The sequence below is a fragment of the Orcinus orca genome, chromosome 12 (assembly GCF_937001465.1).
Source record: "Orcinus orca chromosome 12, mOrcOrc1.1, whole genome shotgun sequence".
Classification (NCBI taxonomy): domain Eukaryota; kingdom Metazoa; phylum Chordata; class Mammalia; order Artiodactyla; family Delphinidae; genus Orcinus; species Orcinus orca.
The window spans coordinates 47286149-47304726 of record NC_064570.1 but is presented as its reverse complement, the minus strand read 5'-3'; the positions used below and the strand labels follow the sequence as shown (position 1 = coordinate 47304726).

The window sequence follows — 18578 nt, the reverse complement described above, 5'->3', positions numbered from 1 at the left end:
CTGCACTGTGAAACACAAAAGCCAGCCCTGTGGCCTCCAGTTCCTGCCTCTTGACAGGGAAAGGAGCAGGCGGACCCACACTAGGAGGTGTGGCAGCTGCCCCAGGGAGAACACAGCCCTGTCCCTCTCTCTCTTTCAAGGGATGAGAGCCAGGGGCTGGGAGAGGCACGGGCAGGGGCAAGGAGACACATGCCGTCTGGTTCTGTATGATTGCTTTGTTTTTCCTTCATGATTTTCTCTCCCCTGTTATTACCCTTGACTTCAGGATATTGTGTTTGTTACGAAAACCTTATTTCCATGCCATAACCTTGAAAAAGGGCATTTAAATGGCACGTAGGATGAGAAATTCCACTGGCAAGAAGGAATAACATTAAAGGGATAAAAAGCCTTTGTAATATTGTCTTCTAAGAGAAGAGGGTCAGAGGTTCAAAAGCCTTCTGTAAACATTAATGGCCATGCATGTAAATCATGAAACACAGACTGAGGCAGGTCGGGTCTTCCTCGAATGTTTCTCCAAAACTCCAATCGGAAGCCACTCTAGATCCTGTCCAGACTAACAAAGGAAGAAGTCACAAATTTGGTCTGGGCAAGGACCGGCTTTCCAAGTGCCCTGCAACCCAACACGTAAATCCATGTGCAGTGTGGAGAAAACCTAAGAAAAGCCATGTATGGTACCTCCTGCTATTCCTTAATTCTTACCTTTTAGAAGTTACAAGTTGATTGAAAAGTTCTAACCAACCTTGGCATTTAGGAAATACTGCATACAATTGGGAGGGGAAGGAGGGTGTATTTCAGAATTCAAAGTTAGTAGACTCTGACAAGAAGCATTCATCTGAGCATCAAATTAACAATAAGGAATCCTAAATCAGAAGATATCAAAGCCAAATCCCCCCTCCCCCATTTCCCTTCAAACCTCCATGTAACTCCAACAGTTCAGTCCCCTCTGATGTGGGCCTTTCCAACACTGAACCTGACACTTCACTCGGGATGCCATCCCTGCATCCCACCCTTGGCTTTGCCACCTGCTAGCTCTGTGCACCCAGGGAGCTCCCTAACCTGAGCCTCTGGCTCCTCCTATGTCAAAAGATGACTATAAGACGCACCTCAGACAGTTGCTGTGGAGAGCAAATGAGAACCTTTGCAGCTTAGCACATGGCTGGCACTTAAGGAGCCTTCAGTAAACGGCAGCTCTTTACTATGCTTAAAAAAATTCCTCTGGCTACAGGAGGAGGGTCATGGGGGGCAGGTAATATTCTTTTTGATCTGGGTACGTGTTGCACGGGCATGTTTGGTTTGTGTAAATTCCGCAAATGGTACACTTTAAAAAAACGGTGGTAAAATATGTATAACATAAACATACCACTTTAACTGTTAAGTTAAGCGGCCTTACTGTGCGAGCACCACCCTGCACACTTTTGATCTGTGCACTTGACCACATGCATTTAAATAAAAAGTTAAAAAAATCCCACCCACCCTCCTGTTCATGATGACAAGAATATATTTAAAAATAACCCTGTAACTACGGACATGTGCCTTCTGATGTCTGGAAGAGTCACTGTCCTATTACGGGAGGAATTCCATTCTTGCCCTTGAAAGGTGGTCCTGAGAGCTGGGGGCACCCTAGGGAAGGGGTGGGTTTTACAAGGAGGCAGTTTTCAGGGCCTGAGGCAGTTCCCTGTTCCAAGGACCACTCCTCTTTCCTGGGATGGGTGGGGTGAGCAGGGCTGCCTCTCACCTGCCCTTGGAAAAGCTGAAGGGCCAGACTTTGGGTCCTTCCACCACCATGAAATCCAGTTTGCTCAGAGAGCAGAGGGCAGAGTAACCCGACGTAGCAGCACTGGAGAACTTCCTGGTGGGCCCTCAGCCTCCAAGTGGCATTCTTTCCCAGCCACTGGGGGGCGCTCACGAGGGAAACTTGAGGTGTTGGGGAGAGGGCCTGACTTGCACACATGGGACACCACCATTTTCCTTGGTGCCTGGATTTTTCTGGAGGGCCCCCATCTGTGCACACTGCCTTAACCTAACAGACATAATATTTAAAAACTATAGGGAAATCTCACCCATATTTACTCTCCCTAAAGGAAGTATTAAATGGAGGATTTGAAAAACGAGTGATTCTCACCCTTGACATTTCCCCATCGCCTGCTTAACTGCTGCTTCTACTGGCCACATTGAAAAGGCATGCTCGTAGGCATTCTCGAGTGGGCAAAACCACTTCCCCTTCCATCTCACAAAGATTTCAGTCACTTGCAAATTTTCATTATGGAAAATGGCTTCCACAGCCTTCACCAATGGGAATATTTAGCAGTTTTGAAAATGGAACTTGTTGCCAGCCTTACGTGAGGCTAGGGCAACATGTGAAATGTGAAGAAAATCTCCGGGCAAAGAGAGGCTAATGTGGACAGGCCAGCCTCCTGCCAATCATCTGAAACTAGATTCGTAGAGGGCGAGGCTGGTGCTTTTACAACCTTTAAACCAAAACCAAAACCATCGACTCTGCTTCTCTGATATCTTCCAAAAAGCTCCCTGGACATACAGCGCCATAAAATACCGCACTGGTTCATCAACTCTTCTTTCCTCAAGTTAAGTGGCTGAGAATTAATGAATTGATTAGCAAGTGTTCTCTTAGCATTTCAGAGATCTGAAAAGGTGCAGACTGCTAACACAAGAATTGCTGCCCAGTCTGAAAGGTGTGCATGCTTCCCCCTCCCTCTCCAAACTTACGAGCTGTTCAATATTTGAAATTTTTCTCCTTTGTGAAAACTCAGGTCATCTTCCGTCCGTGCTTCATAATCGTACAGGGCCACAAACAGGGTCACTCCTGACAAAAACAAAATCAAAATGGGAGAGACTATTACACCAGGGGAAATTAATTCCAAGAAATTTAAGTCTTCACTAAAACCTCATTCTCAAAATTTACATCTGATCAGTACTGATAACATGATACAGTGTTGTAATTGTGTGAAACTAGAGTCACAAGCTGAATTTATGCCTTGGTCTTTGTAGGGGAAGCATTATTTGATCCAACTAAAACCCAGAGTTGAAGGACTTCTCTCTGTACACTTGGAATGAGTCCTTGGGAAGAGATGGATATTGATATCACGGCCACAACCAAGGGGCAGCAGCAACATTATACTTCAGATTTGCTGGGCTCTGCAGCAATTACAGACGCTCTTTACCCCACACGTCTTCCTCCGTGCAGGAGCCCACATCAGGTCTGGGTAAAACGGACTACGCTTTCCCTCGGCATAACAGGACACGGAATGTAACAGGAAACTCCTTCTGCAGCCCGGGCACTGAGAAGACCCTCTCCGTACATGTTCACCCCATCAGAGGATGTCTTGCCCTTGGCACCTGCCAAGGCCATCAGGACTCCCTCTCTCTGGCTCTCCTTCCACCGTGGACTCACCCCTCCCCGCATGACTTGTCCTCACTCTTCCTCACCTGGCTGACGCGCCACAGAGGCCATTCCTGCCTTGCAGCGGTTTACCATCAACACTGAAGAACGTCCAGTGTTGCATTTGGCCTAGAACTCTGCCTACTATGTGGAGGAAGTCCTAAGCCAGCCCTCAGGGATTTTCACCTCCTGGTATTCAGGCCCTTGTGCAACCCCCTCCCTTTGAGTGTGGCTGAACCCAGTGACTTGCTTCTAACCAGCAGAACATGGCAAAGGTGATGGGATGTCCGTGAATGATTATGCTTCAACTTCAAGAGACGGTGACTCCTGTCTTCCGAGCAGACTGTCTGGATCGCCATTTGGCTTGATCACTCTGATGAAGCAACCTGCCATGCTGGCGAGGCCACGCGATAAAGAACTGAGGGTGGCCCCTGGCCAACAGCCAACGAGGAGCTGGGTCCTGCCAACACGCCGTGAACTTGGCAGCAGCAGACCCTTCTCGGATGGACGGCGAGAGGACCACAGCCCAGCCAACACACCTTGACTGCAGCCTGTGAGAGACTCTGAAATAGAGGCCCCGGCTGAGTTGTTGCTAGATTTCTGACCCACAGAAACTGTGGGACAGTAAACGTGCATCCTTTTAAAGCTGCGAAGTTTTGTGATTATTTGTTATGCAGCAACTGATAACAAATACATCCCATTTCTCTGCTCTCTGGATTCTCATTTTGATTTCCACACACCCCAAAGTGCCTAATGTGGCTTGAAGAACGCACACCATAGGTTCTGCGCTTCACCAAGCTGCTGTTTTGCTGTGTTGGTAGTTCCAAGGGAACAGATGTGCCTGGGGACTATTCAAGAACTGGAGGGAGAGAGGGGGCTTGACTGTCCACCCCATCCCAAGCGGGACTTCCTGCAGGAGGGATGGCACGCAGAAGGTCTGACCATGCAAAGCAGCAGGGCTCATTTGACAAAATGCAAAACGTTTCGAAGATTTCTTTGAACAATTAGAAAGGAGACTGGCTTAAAACAGAGTGGGAGCCTGTAAGGCCATGCCTATCCTCATTTAACACTCTGTTAACAGATTCCCTTCAGTTCAGAATTTAAAAACAATCCTAAGCTCCACCCTGTGGAAGACAAGGCACAGGAGGACGATACTTCCACTTGCCCACTGTCTCCCTGCATCGCTCACTGGGTGTTTTTATCTTCTAGGGACGGAGGGAAGAGTCAAAGGAGGTCACAGGGATGCACAGGCACTGTTCCTGGCCTTAGAGCACTGAAAGCAACGTTGAGGAGAAAGACGTGCATATATGATAAAGCCAAATAATTCAGGCAGAAAAATCCACCAACATTTGCGAGTATTGTTTTAACTTTCACGTCTCATAAGGGATCGGATGCCCTCTTATACTAACACTGTCCCTGACGGTGTTACAGACCCACACGTTCAAGGCAAGGAGCCCCCTCTAGTGACTTTATGAATGATACCTGCAGACACAGGATTCATACCCAGCATTCACGAGTGAACGCACAAGGTCAGTGCCTGTGTCAGCAGAATTCAGAGTCCGGCTGGCAAAGTACTTGTCTTCTCCCAGCAGGCAAAGGGCACGTGTGCTGGGGGCATTTCTGGCTCCTTTTGTCCTCCAGCATCCTCCAGAGACAGACGTCCCTAGACTGCCTGACGGCCTCTTTCCTTCCGCCCTCCATTCCAGGTGCCTCCCAGGAAGGCTGAGTAAGTGTGCCCAGCCTTCAGTCACCCATGCAAGGCCTGCTTTAAAGGAAAAGCTAGATTCCCCATAACATAAGGGTGAACATAAAATATTTTTTCTACCGAGCAGAGTGTGAAGTGTTGGCAGAACAGAAGTAGTTAATTGCCCACAGCTCTGGGTCAGGTCCCCTTGATATAACTATACTGTCCCGTTGGGTAGAGAGGGAAGAAAACATCTGCTGAAGCCTTGGTAGTGCCAACTCCCAAGGTAAAAAGGCACAATGGGTTGTTATTTAAGACATCTGCTCCCAGATGAGCTGACAGCATAATGGTTGATGTATATTTTTCAAAACTTTTGTAATAAACAAGACAATTTTGGAACGTATAATGTCAAATATCTAGTTACCATGGTTCACATACTAGGAGAGGCTTTGGAAGACTAAGGATGCATGAGATAACTTACAAATATTTCAGAAAACATATGTCTGAGAACGTAGGCCAGATATTTTACAAAGTTATTAGCTAAGTCAGCAAATGCACATGGCAGTGGAACACAGCCTAGGGAAAGAGAAAGAAACCTAAAAGAAATATGAGAAGATTCCTTAAGGATACATAAGATTTGATTTTAAACTACAAAAGATACATGAAAATACTTGAGGGCTGATAAACTCTGCCATATTGAAGATGATGGGAACATCAGAGAAGGAATCAATGAAGACAAACGGCCAAAAAATAATGTGGCCAAATGGCCTCACCAGCTGGGAAGCGACAGGCAGGCTGGAGGCTAGGCAGCTGAAAGGGCAGCACTATCCTGCAAGTGCTCTTAACCGGGGGATGCGGGCAAGGAGTGCTTTCACATTGGGAGAACTCAAAACAGCCATATTCAGATCCAGTCCTGGGACTTCTGCTGGCCTCAAGTGACTCAGCAGCAGGTTGTCTCTCGTAACCCTTGCAGGATTCTCACAGAGCAGCTACTGGGGTCCCCTGCACCACTGTTGCCAGCACCTAGATTTGTCCATCAACCTTCAGCATTTTTAACAGCCCCTTATCTGGTGGTGGCTAGGCAGACAGTGATTAAAAACTTAAATGTTGAATCCTCAAAGGAGCACAAACGTTCAACTGCCAAAAGATTTAAGAGCAGCTTAATCCTGACCTGTTCCTCCTCTCGTACGCAAGGTCCCAGTATGAGACGAAGAGTTCACACCCCCAAAGACGGTGAGTCCTTGGCCCCCGGCTGCGTGGAAGTTGTTGTAGTTTGGGATGGAGGTCACGCCGAAGCTGGGGTAGTGCTGAGGAGTGGGGTCTGTGCCATAGCGGTACCCGGAGCTCTGGTTCAGGCTGCCATCCCTCTCCTCCGTCAGTTTTGTTGCTTCTTTATCCTTACATTGCACACAGCCCATTATCTAAACTCCTGTTGAAAACAAACAAACAAAAAGAGGCACATGAACTTGGACGCCCCCTAGTGGCTGGGTTGCTTGACTATTAAAGAGGAATCGTTTATAAAGCTCACTGTTGGATATTTCAGGCCTAGAGGGGCATGAAAAGCAGTGGCTACGGTTGACGGCTGGAAGCAATGTCAGTGCCTTTCACTTGACAATCACATTTGTTCCCCAGATGCTCCGGGCAATGGGATCAATACAGAGTACGATGTTCACCATGCAGCATTTTTCCTCGCATGAGGTCTGCACCCTTACACTTCTGTAATATCACACACCTGCCTAAAGAGAGTCCAATAATACTAACTTATGCTTTTCTCTAGTCACCCTAAAAAGTAGTGTAAGCTTTCAAACATGAGTGCATGCAATCTTAGAATAAAAACTTCCATCATGGCAAAGGAAATCTAAAGAACAGGGTGCAGGAGTGTTGGAAAAGCCAGAAGACAGCCCCTAAACAGCTCACTGTACTTCTTCATTCCTGGGTACCCATTCTTCAGGCACACATTTGGTAAATTTTAAGCAATAAGATGATGGTAAGTATCAAAATTAAGAAATAATTACTGGATGAAAAAAAATACAATTGGCCGAAACTAAGCGGTCTGAGTATATTTGCAGGATGTCATGATAGCCTACAGTAACAAAGTCATTTAAACCTGCTAATTAACTTTTCAAATTTCCATTAGCTTTTGACATCCTTCAGAAACATTTAAAAACTCATTCCCATGTTCTAGAATTAGTGGTGAATTCAAACTTGAGTCATTGTCACCCCAGCCTCCTTCAAACCAAACCTACTTCTTCTGCGCTGGTCTCAGTAAATGGTACCACCAAGGTGCTCAAGTCAGAATCCTGAAGCACATCCTTGCTGGCTCCTCTTTGCTTACTTTTCAATCTTCCTGTCTCACACTCTGCTATCCAAACTTGCCTAACTTCTCAGTTCGTCAAAGTTTCTATTTTTCCCACTCACCTTTCGTCTTTGGAACATGGCTTTGAACACTTTTTGCCTCCTCCTCTTTGATACACAATATATCCTTCATGTCTCAGTCAAGACACCACTTCCTCTGCAAAGCCTTCTCTGATTTCCCTGCCATCCCCCAGGCTGGGGCGGTGCTCTTCCTAAGTGCTCCCATGATATCTTGACTTCCCTCATTACGGCATCTATTGCGCCATATTAAAACATGGCCTGTCCACTTGTCTCATTGCTCAATAGACTGCGAGTTCCAGGAAAGCAGGGCTCTGTCCATTTTTGTCATAGCTATATAGCCAATGCCTGGCACATAGCAGGTGCTCAATAAAGAGCAATTGAATGAGTGAAGATTCTCTAGCCCACTGTTTCTCTTTCACCCTTTCTTTCTCTCTGCATCAAGGCCAACTCTTCTTCCAATAATTTTTATCAGCAGTGTGCCCTGTGTTTTGAATCTATTGGCATGTGTGAGCAGTGAAGAAGATTCAGAAATGGAAGGTGAGTTGGTTAAATGACCCCACTTTGGACTGCAATGTCCTGTAATACCCTGTCCAGCTGACAGCAGGGAGGTAGGACATGCAATGGATGTCCCTGCCAAAATTCTGAAAAGTGGCCCATTTGGGACCAAAGAACCAAATAAGAAATACATGACATCATGTGTGATTACATGTATTCACTGGGGAGAACACAGCTGGTACAAGATGGGAAGGGACTTGAGGTGGTGAAGGGAAATGAAAAGAGCCAGTTTCTCTATGTATCTTGCAAACCAAAATGGGGTTGCCACATCAGATACGGAGACTCTTGGGAGGTACTGTTCAGAGCACTGCTTTCCTGCTGGCCGGGGTCATGGAAGCAATATCAGACTGTTTAAAGCCCTCTCACATTACATGTTTCAATAAATACTTACTGAATTTAATCTCGTTAGCTGAGAATGGAAATGTTTGGAAACGAGCCGCCTGCTGCTTGAGCTGAGCTCACCAAATCTGGAACACATTTACGCGTAAATCATTCCAGATTAACTTACAGTGTACTGTGTCCAACATGCTCTCTAACTTACGGTAAGTGAATATGATTTTAACAAGTTTCCAATAGGAAATGCAAAATATCTCCAAGGCATGACTGACTGAAGGAGTTTCACCATTTGTTGTTGGTGTCGCTTCATAAGACTGGTAAATATCTTGCTCACTTCACATTAACTCTTCCCTGGCAGAACACTGTCCTGAGCGTCTTACAAAGGCCAACAGAAGACACTGCTTGTCCCAGGTACTCTTTTCAGGAATTTCACTGATCTGCTTTAGTTAGAGGATGTGAGACCTGAATCACAGAATCACATCATTTATATCAGTGGTTCTCAGCTGGGGGTGACTTTGCTGTCCATGACCAAGGGACATATTTGGTTGTCACAGCCTGGGGGTAAGGGGTACTGCTGGCACCCGGTGGCAAGAGGCCAAGGACGCTGCTAAACATCCTACAATGAACAGGACAGCCTCTAACTACCAAGAATTACCTTGCCCTGAATGTAAATGTGTCAAGGTCAAGAAATCCTGATTTATGAAGAGGAAAAGAATTATAGCTATATCTTTGAAACAGTTTAAGTGCTGTTTCCCTTATATGCATGTGATTGCCTTCCTTAGGAGAATGGGCATGCTAGGGAGAAAACGGCAGCTTAAAGAATGGACAGAATGCTGTTTTTTTTCTCTAGAAGTTTGTTCCTTGTGATAGAGGCAAGAATCTAAAACCAATGAGAACTCTCAGTACAAACTACCCTTCCAATTCCATCAAAACAAAACCCTACATCAGAAACGTACTGAAAACAGGACCCTACATCTAACCAAACTAAGAAAAGAATAATCTTTCAAAAATCTACTAAAAAACGTATTACCACTGTAATAAATGCCTAACAGCTTTTATATAATTCTATGAAATAATGGAAGGAAACAAATAGTAAGCTCCTTGCAGGCAGCGATTATTTTTCAGTTTTTGTTCCATCATTGCATCTCCAGTGTCCAGAACAGTGCCTGGAACACAGTAGAAGCTCAAAAAATATGTGTTAAATGAGTAAATGCAAAAAACCCAAACTCTATCAGAATCATTTTGGAGAAAACAATTCTCTTTTATACCACTTTGTGTGTGTACCATTTTGAGTAAGGAATGTTTCTGCACAGATCTTGTGTACTCTCTTCACTTCACTGACAAACATGAAGAAAATGAAATAAATCAGTAAATGTGGGCTCGGTCATTAAAACTTAATCACAATGAAAATATCTGTATACGAACTTGTGGTCTTCTTCCTCCCACTTGAGGTGGTCAGACTAACCATTTCCTGATGAAAGAATCAGAAGATGCTATATGAGTTGTACTCAGTGTGACTTTGGGCTCCTTGCCACGAAGCAAAGTTCTGAGCATTCGGGTTAAAATAAAAACATCCTTATTACGTACAGTTCTGTGGTGTGGCTTTTATGGCCTGTGCTGTGGGTCCATCATGAACATATAATGCACTAATACATTTGCTCAAGATCCGTGGGGCACTGGGAAACGGTGAATAATGCCACTTGAAAGTGGGGCCCTGGAGGGACTCTGATCAGTAAATCATACATCATGACCTCATGACCATCGTCCTCTGTGCTTTGCTATGCCTAGAAAAACTGATGCACAGCACTTTGACCAGCAGGACCCTGTTCTTGTGGTGAAGCCCCCTATTCTCCAATTCTTCTGTAAACGGAAGGGCTCTGTTTCTACTATGTAAGTAAAACCTGATTTACTTAAAATTTCCTTAATTTTCTCATATGTGACACAAGAGCATTAAGCAACTCGGGCAGAAATGGCCAAAGAGAGAATCATTCAAGGATTGCCACGTCCCCTTCCTGTGAGCGGGCATGATGGACGTCATCAATCCATCACAGCGCCTTCTGGTGCTACACCACGTGTGGCCTCAGAATCCCGCTTCACATAGCCCTTGAGTGGTTGACTGAAGCTGACATGAAGGATGGAATCTATCTGCTACTCTGGGCATAGGCTACTTCGATCCAGAATGAGTCTGGTCCAACGTACATTCCCTCCACTGATGCCACAGACCCCAGTCTGGTCTGCTAGACGCACGTTCAACACAGATACGCTCACATTTCCTCATATGCCAATCAATAAAGCAACATCTGTATGCCCAGGTTATAACATCGCAGGACCTGTGAGATTTTAGGTGTGTGAGAGAGCTAGGTACCAGAAAAGGAAAAAGGCCACTGGCAGTCTTCTGCAAAAGCAAATCACTTTCTCTTGAGACACATAAATGGGATGGCAGGAGGAGGAAGGTGAAACTGACAACAAATAACTTTAATCTCAGCAGTGTAAGCGCGATGCCTCAGAAACCAGCCTAGGTGGGTGTGGAGAAGTGAAGGGCCCTCCAGCATAAGTGGCATCCTTGCTCCCAACAGCCCAGACTCTGGAGAGTGATGGTGAAGCCACACTGGCCTGTGCTCTGATGTGGCCCGTTTCCTGGGGCTGTCATTCACTATCCCTTTAGCTGGTCTCTGCTTTACCTGGGCAGGTATCACAATGAAAGGAAAAGAACGAGAAAGGGAACTGAACTAAGAACCTAGAAACCAAACACCAGCAACCCAGATGGGGACAGCTGGAAAAGTATTGAAAGCTGAACTGTAGATAGACTGCCCAGTTTCACACACTTCTCTGGGAGAAAAGCAAAAACTGGCGGTTTAACGAGCAAACACCCTTTTCCAGTCAATAGTAATAGCATGAGGCAAAAGGATACGATGTGGCAGAGACACATCAGAAATGTGTCGACTTCAGCACAGAAGATTCACGGCAGGGGACTCCCGATTCTTGTAAAATCAGAAATACCCACAAGAGTCAACCTGAGGTATTTTGCTATGTTCTCGATAGGAAAAACTAATCCCTTGAAAGTTTAGGGAAGGCTTTCCTTAATTTTCCCCACATAACTACCAGAAGCAGGACATTTAGGGACAGAGGAGGGCCTCACTGGTAGCAATGGTAGTTGGGCCACAGCATCTGTCACCCCAATGTTTTAGCATTTTCAGTCCTTTACAATGTGGCTTTTCTCTTTGTGGGACCCTGGGTTCTGACACCCCACAGGGAGTGCGGGCAGTGCTGTCTTCTGGGGACAGCCAGGGCAGAGGTGCCAGGGATGACTGGAGAGAAAGCAGGCTGGACCCTCTTTGAAGCACAAACACTCCCCAAGGCCCTGAAGCAGGGAAAAGGTCGCAGCTGGGATGACACTTGAGAGATGTAAATACTTGAGGCCTGAACCACGCACAGCACTGGTGTTGGGTCCAGCCAGTGGCCCCAGCTCAGCTATGAAAAAAGAGCACACAGGACTCTGCCAGTGAGGGAAAATCCTTTTTGCTGCCAACTGGAAGGAAGGCGTGAAGTACGTGCCTTGCTGAAAAGGTGGTGCAGTAGGCAGATCTCTAAGGTGTGCCCAAGTTTCCCACCTCCAGTGGATAAGCCCTGGATAATCCCTGGGACTTGTGGATGATGGGATCAGCACTCCTGTGATTAGGTTATCTTCTTTGGCACAGTTGACTTTAACAGAAGAGGGATTATCCTAGATGGACCTGACTTCATGAGGTGAGCCCTTGAAAGGGATAGGCTCTTTCCAGAGGAGCAGATTCAAAGTGTGAGAGGCATTCCATGGGAGGGATAGTCTCCACTGCTGGCTTTGAAGACAGAGGGGGCTATGTGGGTGGCCTCTAGGAGCTGAGAACAGCTCCCAGCTGGCAGAAAGCAAAGAAACAGAGACCTCAGTCCTACAACCACAAGGAAATGAGTTGGGTCAAGAACCCAAAGAAACCTGGAAATGAATTCTTCCCTAGTCAAGCTTCCAGATGAGAACGCTGTCAGTCAATACACTGAATTCAGCCTTGCCTAAGAGCCCAGCCACACTGTGCCCGGACTTGTGACTCAGAACTGTGAGCTGATAAATGGGTGTTGTTTAAGTCACTAAGTTTGTCATAATTTGTTACACAGCAATAGAAAACAAAAACATCTTTTGGTGGGATGAGGCACCACAGAGATGAAGGCTCCAATCTCAGCAGTGATGACCAATATCAAGTGAAAGCTCACTCCAAGCCAGGCACTGTGCTATGTACTGGAACATGTTGTCTCACTAAATTCTCATGACAGTCGTAAGACGTGGGATTGCTATTTCCCCTCATTTTACAACGGAGGAACAGAGAGGTTTGGGAATTTGTTCACAGCTCAGTCAGGGGTGGAGATGGGATTTGGAGCCAGACAGACTGATTTCACGGCCAGCACACGGCGCCTCTACACTAGCCTTGCCTCCTGCTCCATGGAATCCTGGCTAGTCCACACAAGGGTGTGGGTGCGAGGGCAGGAGGTGTGGAGGGAGAGACCTGTGGAGAAGACCCCTGACTCCGAAGAATTCAACCTCATGTGCATGACTAACGAAGGCCCTGATTTCAGGGACTGGGCCCCACTGCTCCACATTCACGGCCCATACCCCCTAAGACAGTGGGCTCTGCAGGGGTGCTGGGACCACGCCAGGCGTGGTGAGTCACCAGCTTCCCTGATGTGGTTTGGCATCTTAATGAACGTTTAGCCAATGCCATTAAAGCAGCCCTTAGTTTCCTGATACTTCCTAGATGTGGCGCGGTATTTATATACACCACGAAGGAGTTAGCACTGGGTTCCTTGATGTAAAAGTGAGCTGTCCTACTGCACTGAAAACATGATGTGCTTTACATCATATAAACTTTCTGGAACACACTTACTGCGTAAACTGAGCTATACATGTAAATGCTTCCTCCAAGCACAAAAATAACAGATTTCTACTCTTGGTGGAGCCCTGAGAGGAAGAGCCCTCCACAAACACAGGTGATAAAATATTATACCTTTGGGGTAAGAAGGCTGATGTAAAAGCAGGAGTATCTACAATGTAGACACTAGCCACATGCAGCAATGGGAGAACCAGAGCCTATTTAAAAATCAAGTCAAAACTTTGCTTCAGCAATAATAAGAAGTGGAGTTGGACCCATTCGATCATTTACACATGGCTTTGCAAAGACCCTCTGGAGGGTGAGGAGGATGGACGTTGTTCCACACCGCACAGCAAGGGAACCGAACTAATAGAAATCACTCTTAAAATGTCACATTACTTTAAGAAAAAGCCACATTCCTGGCACCTAGAATATTTGTTGGCTTCCACTCTCTGGTTTCTCCTGTTCAAATGACCCCCAGGCTGCAAGGCAGCAGCTCACACTCTGGCAGTTCTCCTTCCCTCTGTACAACTTTCCGTTCCCCAATGCCCAGGGACCCACAAGCACCTAATAAAAAAGAAATGGAAGCATCAAACCCCAGTGGTGAGATTTAACACTGCAGTCAACTAACTGCTGGAACCAGTCCCAAACCCAAGTGGGCAAATGAGGTTTTAATACCAAACTGTGGAAATGCTCCAAAAGGAGCGAAGAACATTTTCTTCTTACATTCACTTCACTTGGGATGTCAAGGTTAAGACAAGAGTGAAATGGCGATAAAAATAAAGATGTATTTTAACTGTCTATGCCAAACAAAGGGTTCAGAGAGAATTAGGGCACTGATTGTTCCTCAGGCCTTCCCCCACCCCTTTTTGGACCTTAGAAAAGTTCCCTGTGGTTAGCATTTTAAAATTTTATCTATTTTTATTGAGATATAATTCATATTCCATAAAATCACCCTCTTAAAGTATACACTTTGGTGGTTTTTAATATATTTGCAAAGGAAACCATTACCACTATCTAATTCCAGAACATTTTCATCACTCCAAAAGAAACCTGTACCCATTAAGCAGTTACTTCCCATCACATTCTCAGCCTAGCCCCTGGCAACCACGAATCTACTTTATGTCTCTGTGGATTTGCCTATTCTGAGTATTTTATTTTTAACATCTTTATTGGGGTGTAATTGCTTTACAATGGTGTGTTAGTTTCTGCTTTATTGTTATATTCACTTTGTTAAGTGAATCAGTTATACATATACATATATCCCCATATCTCTTCCCCCTTGCATCTCCCCCTCCCTCTCACCATCCCTATCCCACCCCTCTAGGTGGTCACAAAGCACCGAGCTGATCTCCCTGTGCTACGCGGCTGCTTCCCATTAGCTATCTATTTTACGTTTGGTAGTGTACATATGTCCATGCCACTCTCTCACTTTGTCCCGGCTTACCCTTCCCCCTCCCCATATCCTCAAGTCCATTCTCTAGTAGGTCTGTGTCTTTATTCTCGTCTTGCCCTAGGTTCTGCATGACCACTTTTTTTTTTTTTTTTAGATTCCATATATATGTGTTGGCATACAGTATTTGTTATTCTCTTTCTGACTTACTTCACTCTGTATGACAGACTCTAGGTCCATCCACCTCACTACAGCTAACTCAGTTTCATTTTTTTTTTATGGCTGAGTAATATTCCATTGTATATATGTGCCACATCTTCTTTATCCATTCATCTGTCGATGGACACTTAGGTTGCTTCCATGTCCTGGCTATTGTAAACAGAGCTGCAATGAACATACTGGTACGTGACTCTTTTTGAATTATGGTTTTCTCAGGGTATATGCCCAGTAATGGGATTGCTGGGTCATATGGTAGTTCTATTTGCAGTTTTTTAAGGAACTTCCATACTGTTCTCCATGGTGGCTGTATCAATTTGCATTCCCACAAACAGTGCAAGAGGGTTCCCTTTTCTCCACACCCTCTGCAGCATTTACTGTTTGTAGATTTTTTGATGATGGCCATTCTGACTGGTATGAGATGATCTCTCAATATAGTTTTGGTTTGCATTTCTCTAATGATTAATGATGTTGAGCATTCTTTCATGTGTTTGTTGGCAATCTGTATATCTTCTTTGGAGAAATGTCTATTTAGGTCTTCTGCCCATTTTTGGATTGGGTTGTTTGTTTTTTTGATATTGAGCTGCATGAGCTGCTTGTAAATTCTGGAGATTAATCCTTTGTCAGTTGCTTCGTTTGCAAATATTTTCTCCCATTCTGAGGGTTGTCTTCTCGTCTTGTTTATGGTTTCCTTTGCTGTGCAAAAGCTTTGAGGTTTCATTAGGTCCCATTTGTTTATTTTTGTTTTTATTTCCATTTCTCTAGGAGGTGGGTCAAAAAGGATCTTGCTGTGATTTATGTCATAGAGTGTCCTGCCTATGTTTTCCCCTAAGAGTTTGATAGTCTGTGGCCTTACATTTAGGTCTTTAATCCATTTTGAGCTTATTTTTGTGTATGGTGTTAGGGAGTGTTCTAATTTCATTCTTTTACATGTAGCTGTCCAGTTTCCCAAGCACCACTTATTGAAGAGGCTGTCTTTTCCCCACTGTATATTCTTGCCTCCTTTATCAAAGATAAGGTGACCAAATATGTGTAGGTTTATCTCTGGGCTTTCTATCTTGTTCCATTGATCTATATTTCTGTTTTTGTGCCAGTACCATACTGTCTTGATTACTGTAGCTTTGTAGTATAGTCTGAAGTCCGGGAGCCTGATTCCTCCAGCTCCATTTTTCTTTCTCAGGATGCTTTGGCTATTCAGGGTCTTTTGTGTTTCCATACAAATTGTGAAAGTTTTTGTTCTAGTTCTGTGAAAAATGCCAGTGGTAGTTTGATAGGGACTGCATTGAATCTGTAGATTGCTTTGGGTAGTAGAGTCATTTTCACAATGTTGATTCTTCCAATCCAAGAACATGGTATATCTCTCCACCTGTTTGTATCATCTTTAATTTCTTTCATCAGTGTCTTATAATTTTCTGCATACAGGTCTTTTGATTCCTTAGGTAAGTTTATTCCTAGATATTTTATTCTTTTTGTTGCAATGGTAAATGGGAGTGTTTTCTTAATTTCACTTTCAGATTTTTCATCATTAGTGTATAGGAATGCTAGAGATTCCTGTGCATCAATTTTGTATCTGCTACTTTACCAAATTCATTGATTAGCTCTAGTAGTTTTCTGGTAGCATCTTTAGGATTCTCTATGTATAGTACCATGTCATCTGCAAACAGTGACAGCTTTACTTCTTCTTTCCCGATTTGGATTCCTTTTATTTCTTTTTCTTCTCTGATTGCTGTGGCTAAAACTTCCAAAACTATGTTGAATAACAGTGGTGAGAGTGGGCAACCTTGTCTTGTTCCTGATCTTAGTGGAAATGGCTTCAGTTTTTCACCATTGAGGACGATGTTGGCTGTGGGTTTGTCATATATGGCCTTTATTATGTTGAGGGACGTTCCCTCTATGCTTACTTTCTGGAGGGTTTTTATCATAAATGGGTGTTGAATTTTGTCGAAAGCTTTCTCTGCATCTATTGCAATGATCATATGGTTTTTCTCCTTCAATTTGTTAATATGGTGTATCACACTGATTGATTTGCATATATTGAAGAATCCTTGCATTCCTAGGATAAACACAGTTTATCATGGTGTATGATCATGGTGTATGATCATGATGTATGATCCTTTTAATGTGCTGTTGGATTCTGTTTGCTAGTATTTTGTTGAGGATTTTTGCATCTATGTTCATCAGTGATGTAGGCCTGTAGTTTTCTTTGTGACATCTTTGTCTGGTTTTGGTATCAGGGTGATGGTGGCCTCATAGAATGAGTTTGGGAGTGTTCCTCCCTCTGCTATAGTTTGCAAGAGTTTGAGAAGGATAGGTGTTAGCTCTTCTCTAAATGTTTGATAGACTTCACCTATGAAGCCATCTGGTCCTGGGCTTTTGTTTGTTGGAAGATTTTTAATCACAGTTTCAATTTCAGTGCTTGTGATTGGTCTGTTCATATTTTCTATTTCTTCCTGGTTCAGTGTTGGCAGGTTGTGCATTTCTAAGAATTTGTCCACTTCTTCCAGGTTGTCCATTTTATTGGCATAGAGTTGCTTGTAGTAATCTCTCATGATCTTTTGTATTTCTGCAGTGTCAGTTGTTACTTCTCCTTTTTCATTTCTAATTCTATTGATTTGAGTCTTCTCCCTTTTTTTCTTGATGAGTCTGGCTAATGGTTTATCAATTTTGGTTATCTTCTCAAAGAACCAGCTTCTAGTTTTATGATCTTTGCTATCATTTCCTCCATTTCTTTTTCATTTATTTCTGATCTGATCTTTACGATTTCTTTCCTTTTGCTAATTTTGGGTTTTTCTTGTTCTTCTTTCTCTAATTGCTTTAGGTGTAAGGTTAGGTTGTTTATTTGAAATGTTTCTTGTTTCTTAAGGTAGTACTGTATTGCTATAAACTTCCCTCTTAGAACCGCTTTTGCTGCATCCCATAGGTTTTGGGTCATCGTGTTTTCATTGTCATTTGTTTCTAGGTATTTTTTGATTTCCTCTTTGATTTCTTCAGTGATCTCTTGGTTATTAAGTAGTGTGTTGTTTAGCCTCCATGTGTTTGTATTTCTTACAGATTTTTTCCTGTAATTGATATCTAGTCTCATAGTGTTGTGGTGGGAAAAGCCACTTGATATGATTTCAATTTTCTTAAATTTACCAAGGCTTGATTTGTGACCCAAGATATGAGCTATCCTGGAGAATGTTCCATGAGCAGTTGAGAAGAATGTGTATTCTGTTGTTTTTGGATGGAATGTCCTATAAATATCAATTAAGTCCATATTGCTTAATGTATCATTTAAAGCTTGTGTTTCCTTACTTATTTTCATTTTGGAAGATCTGTCCATTGGTGAAAGTGGGGTGTTAAAGTCCCTTACTATGATTGTGTTCCTCTTGATTTCCCCCTTTATGGCTGTTAGTATCTGCCTTATGTATTGAGGTGCTCCTATGTTGGGTGCATAAATATTTACACTTGTTATATCTTCTTCTTGGATTGATCCCTTGATCATTATGTAGTGCCCTTCTTTGTCTCTTGTAACAGTCTTTGTTTTAGTCTTTGTTTTAAAGTCTATTTTGTCTGATATGACAATTGCTACTCCAGCTTTCTTTTGATTTCCATTTGCATGGAATATCTTTTTCCATCTCCTCACTTTCAGTCTGTATGTGTCCCTAGGTCTGAAGTGGGTCTCTTGTAGACAGCATATATACAGGTCTTGTTTCTGTATCCATTCAGCCAATCTAGTCTTTTGGT

General features: G+C 43.9%; 1 protein-coding gene across 7 annotated transcripts in view; it reads right to left on the bottom strand.

The window, feature by feature from the left end:
- FYN (FYN proto-oncogene, Src family tyrosine kinase) overlaps positions 1-18578 on the bottom strand; it is a 276852-nt gene that overhangs the window by 46920 nt on the left and 211354 nt on the right. For 6 of the 7 annotated variants that reach the window (XM_049695527.1, XM_012539555.3, XM_004264712.4 and 3 more), the window contains 2 exons: positions 6253-6510; positions 2725-2821 (listed from right to left, as the gene is read on the bottom strand). In XM_049695527.1, coding sequence (XP_049551484.1) covers positions 2725-2821; positions 6253-6499 — 344 coding nt within the window. In that variant the 5' untranslated portion in view covers positions 6500-6510. Of the gene's footprint in view, positions 1-2724; positions 2822-6252; positions 6514-18578 lie in introns of those variants that run through there. The other variant, XM_049695528.1, reaches the window with a different exon arrangement.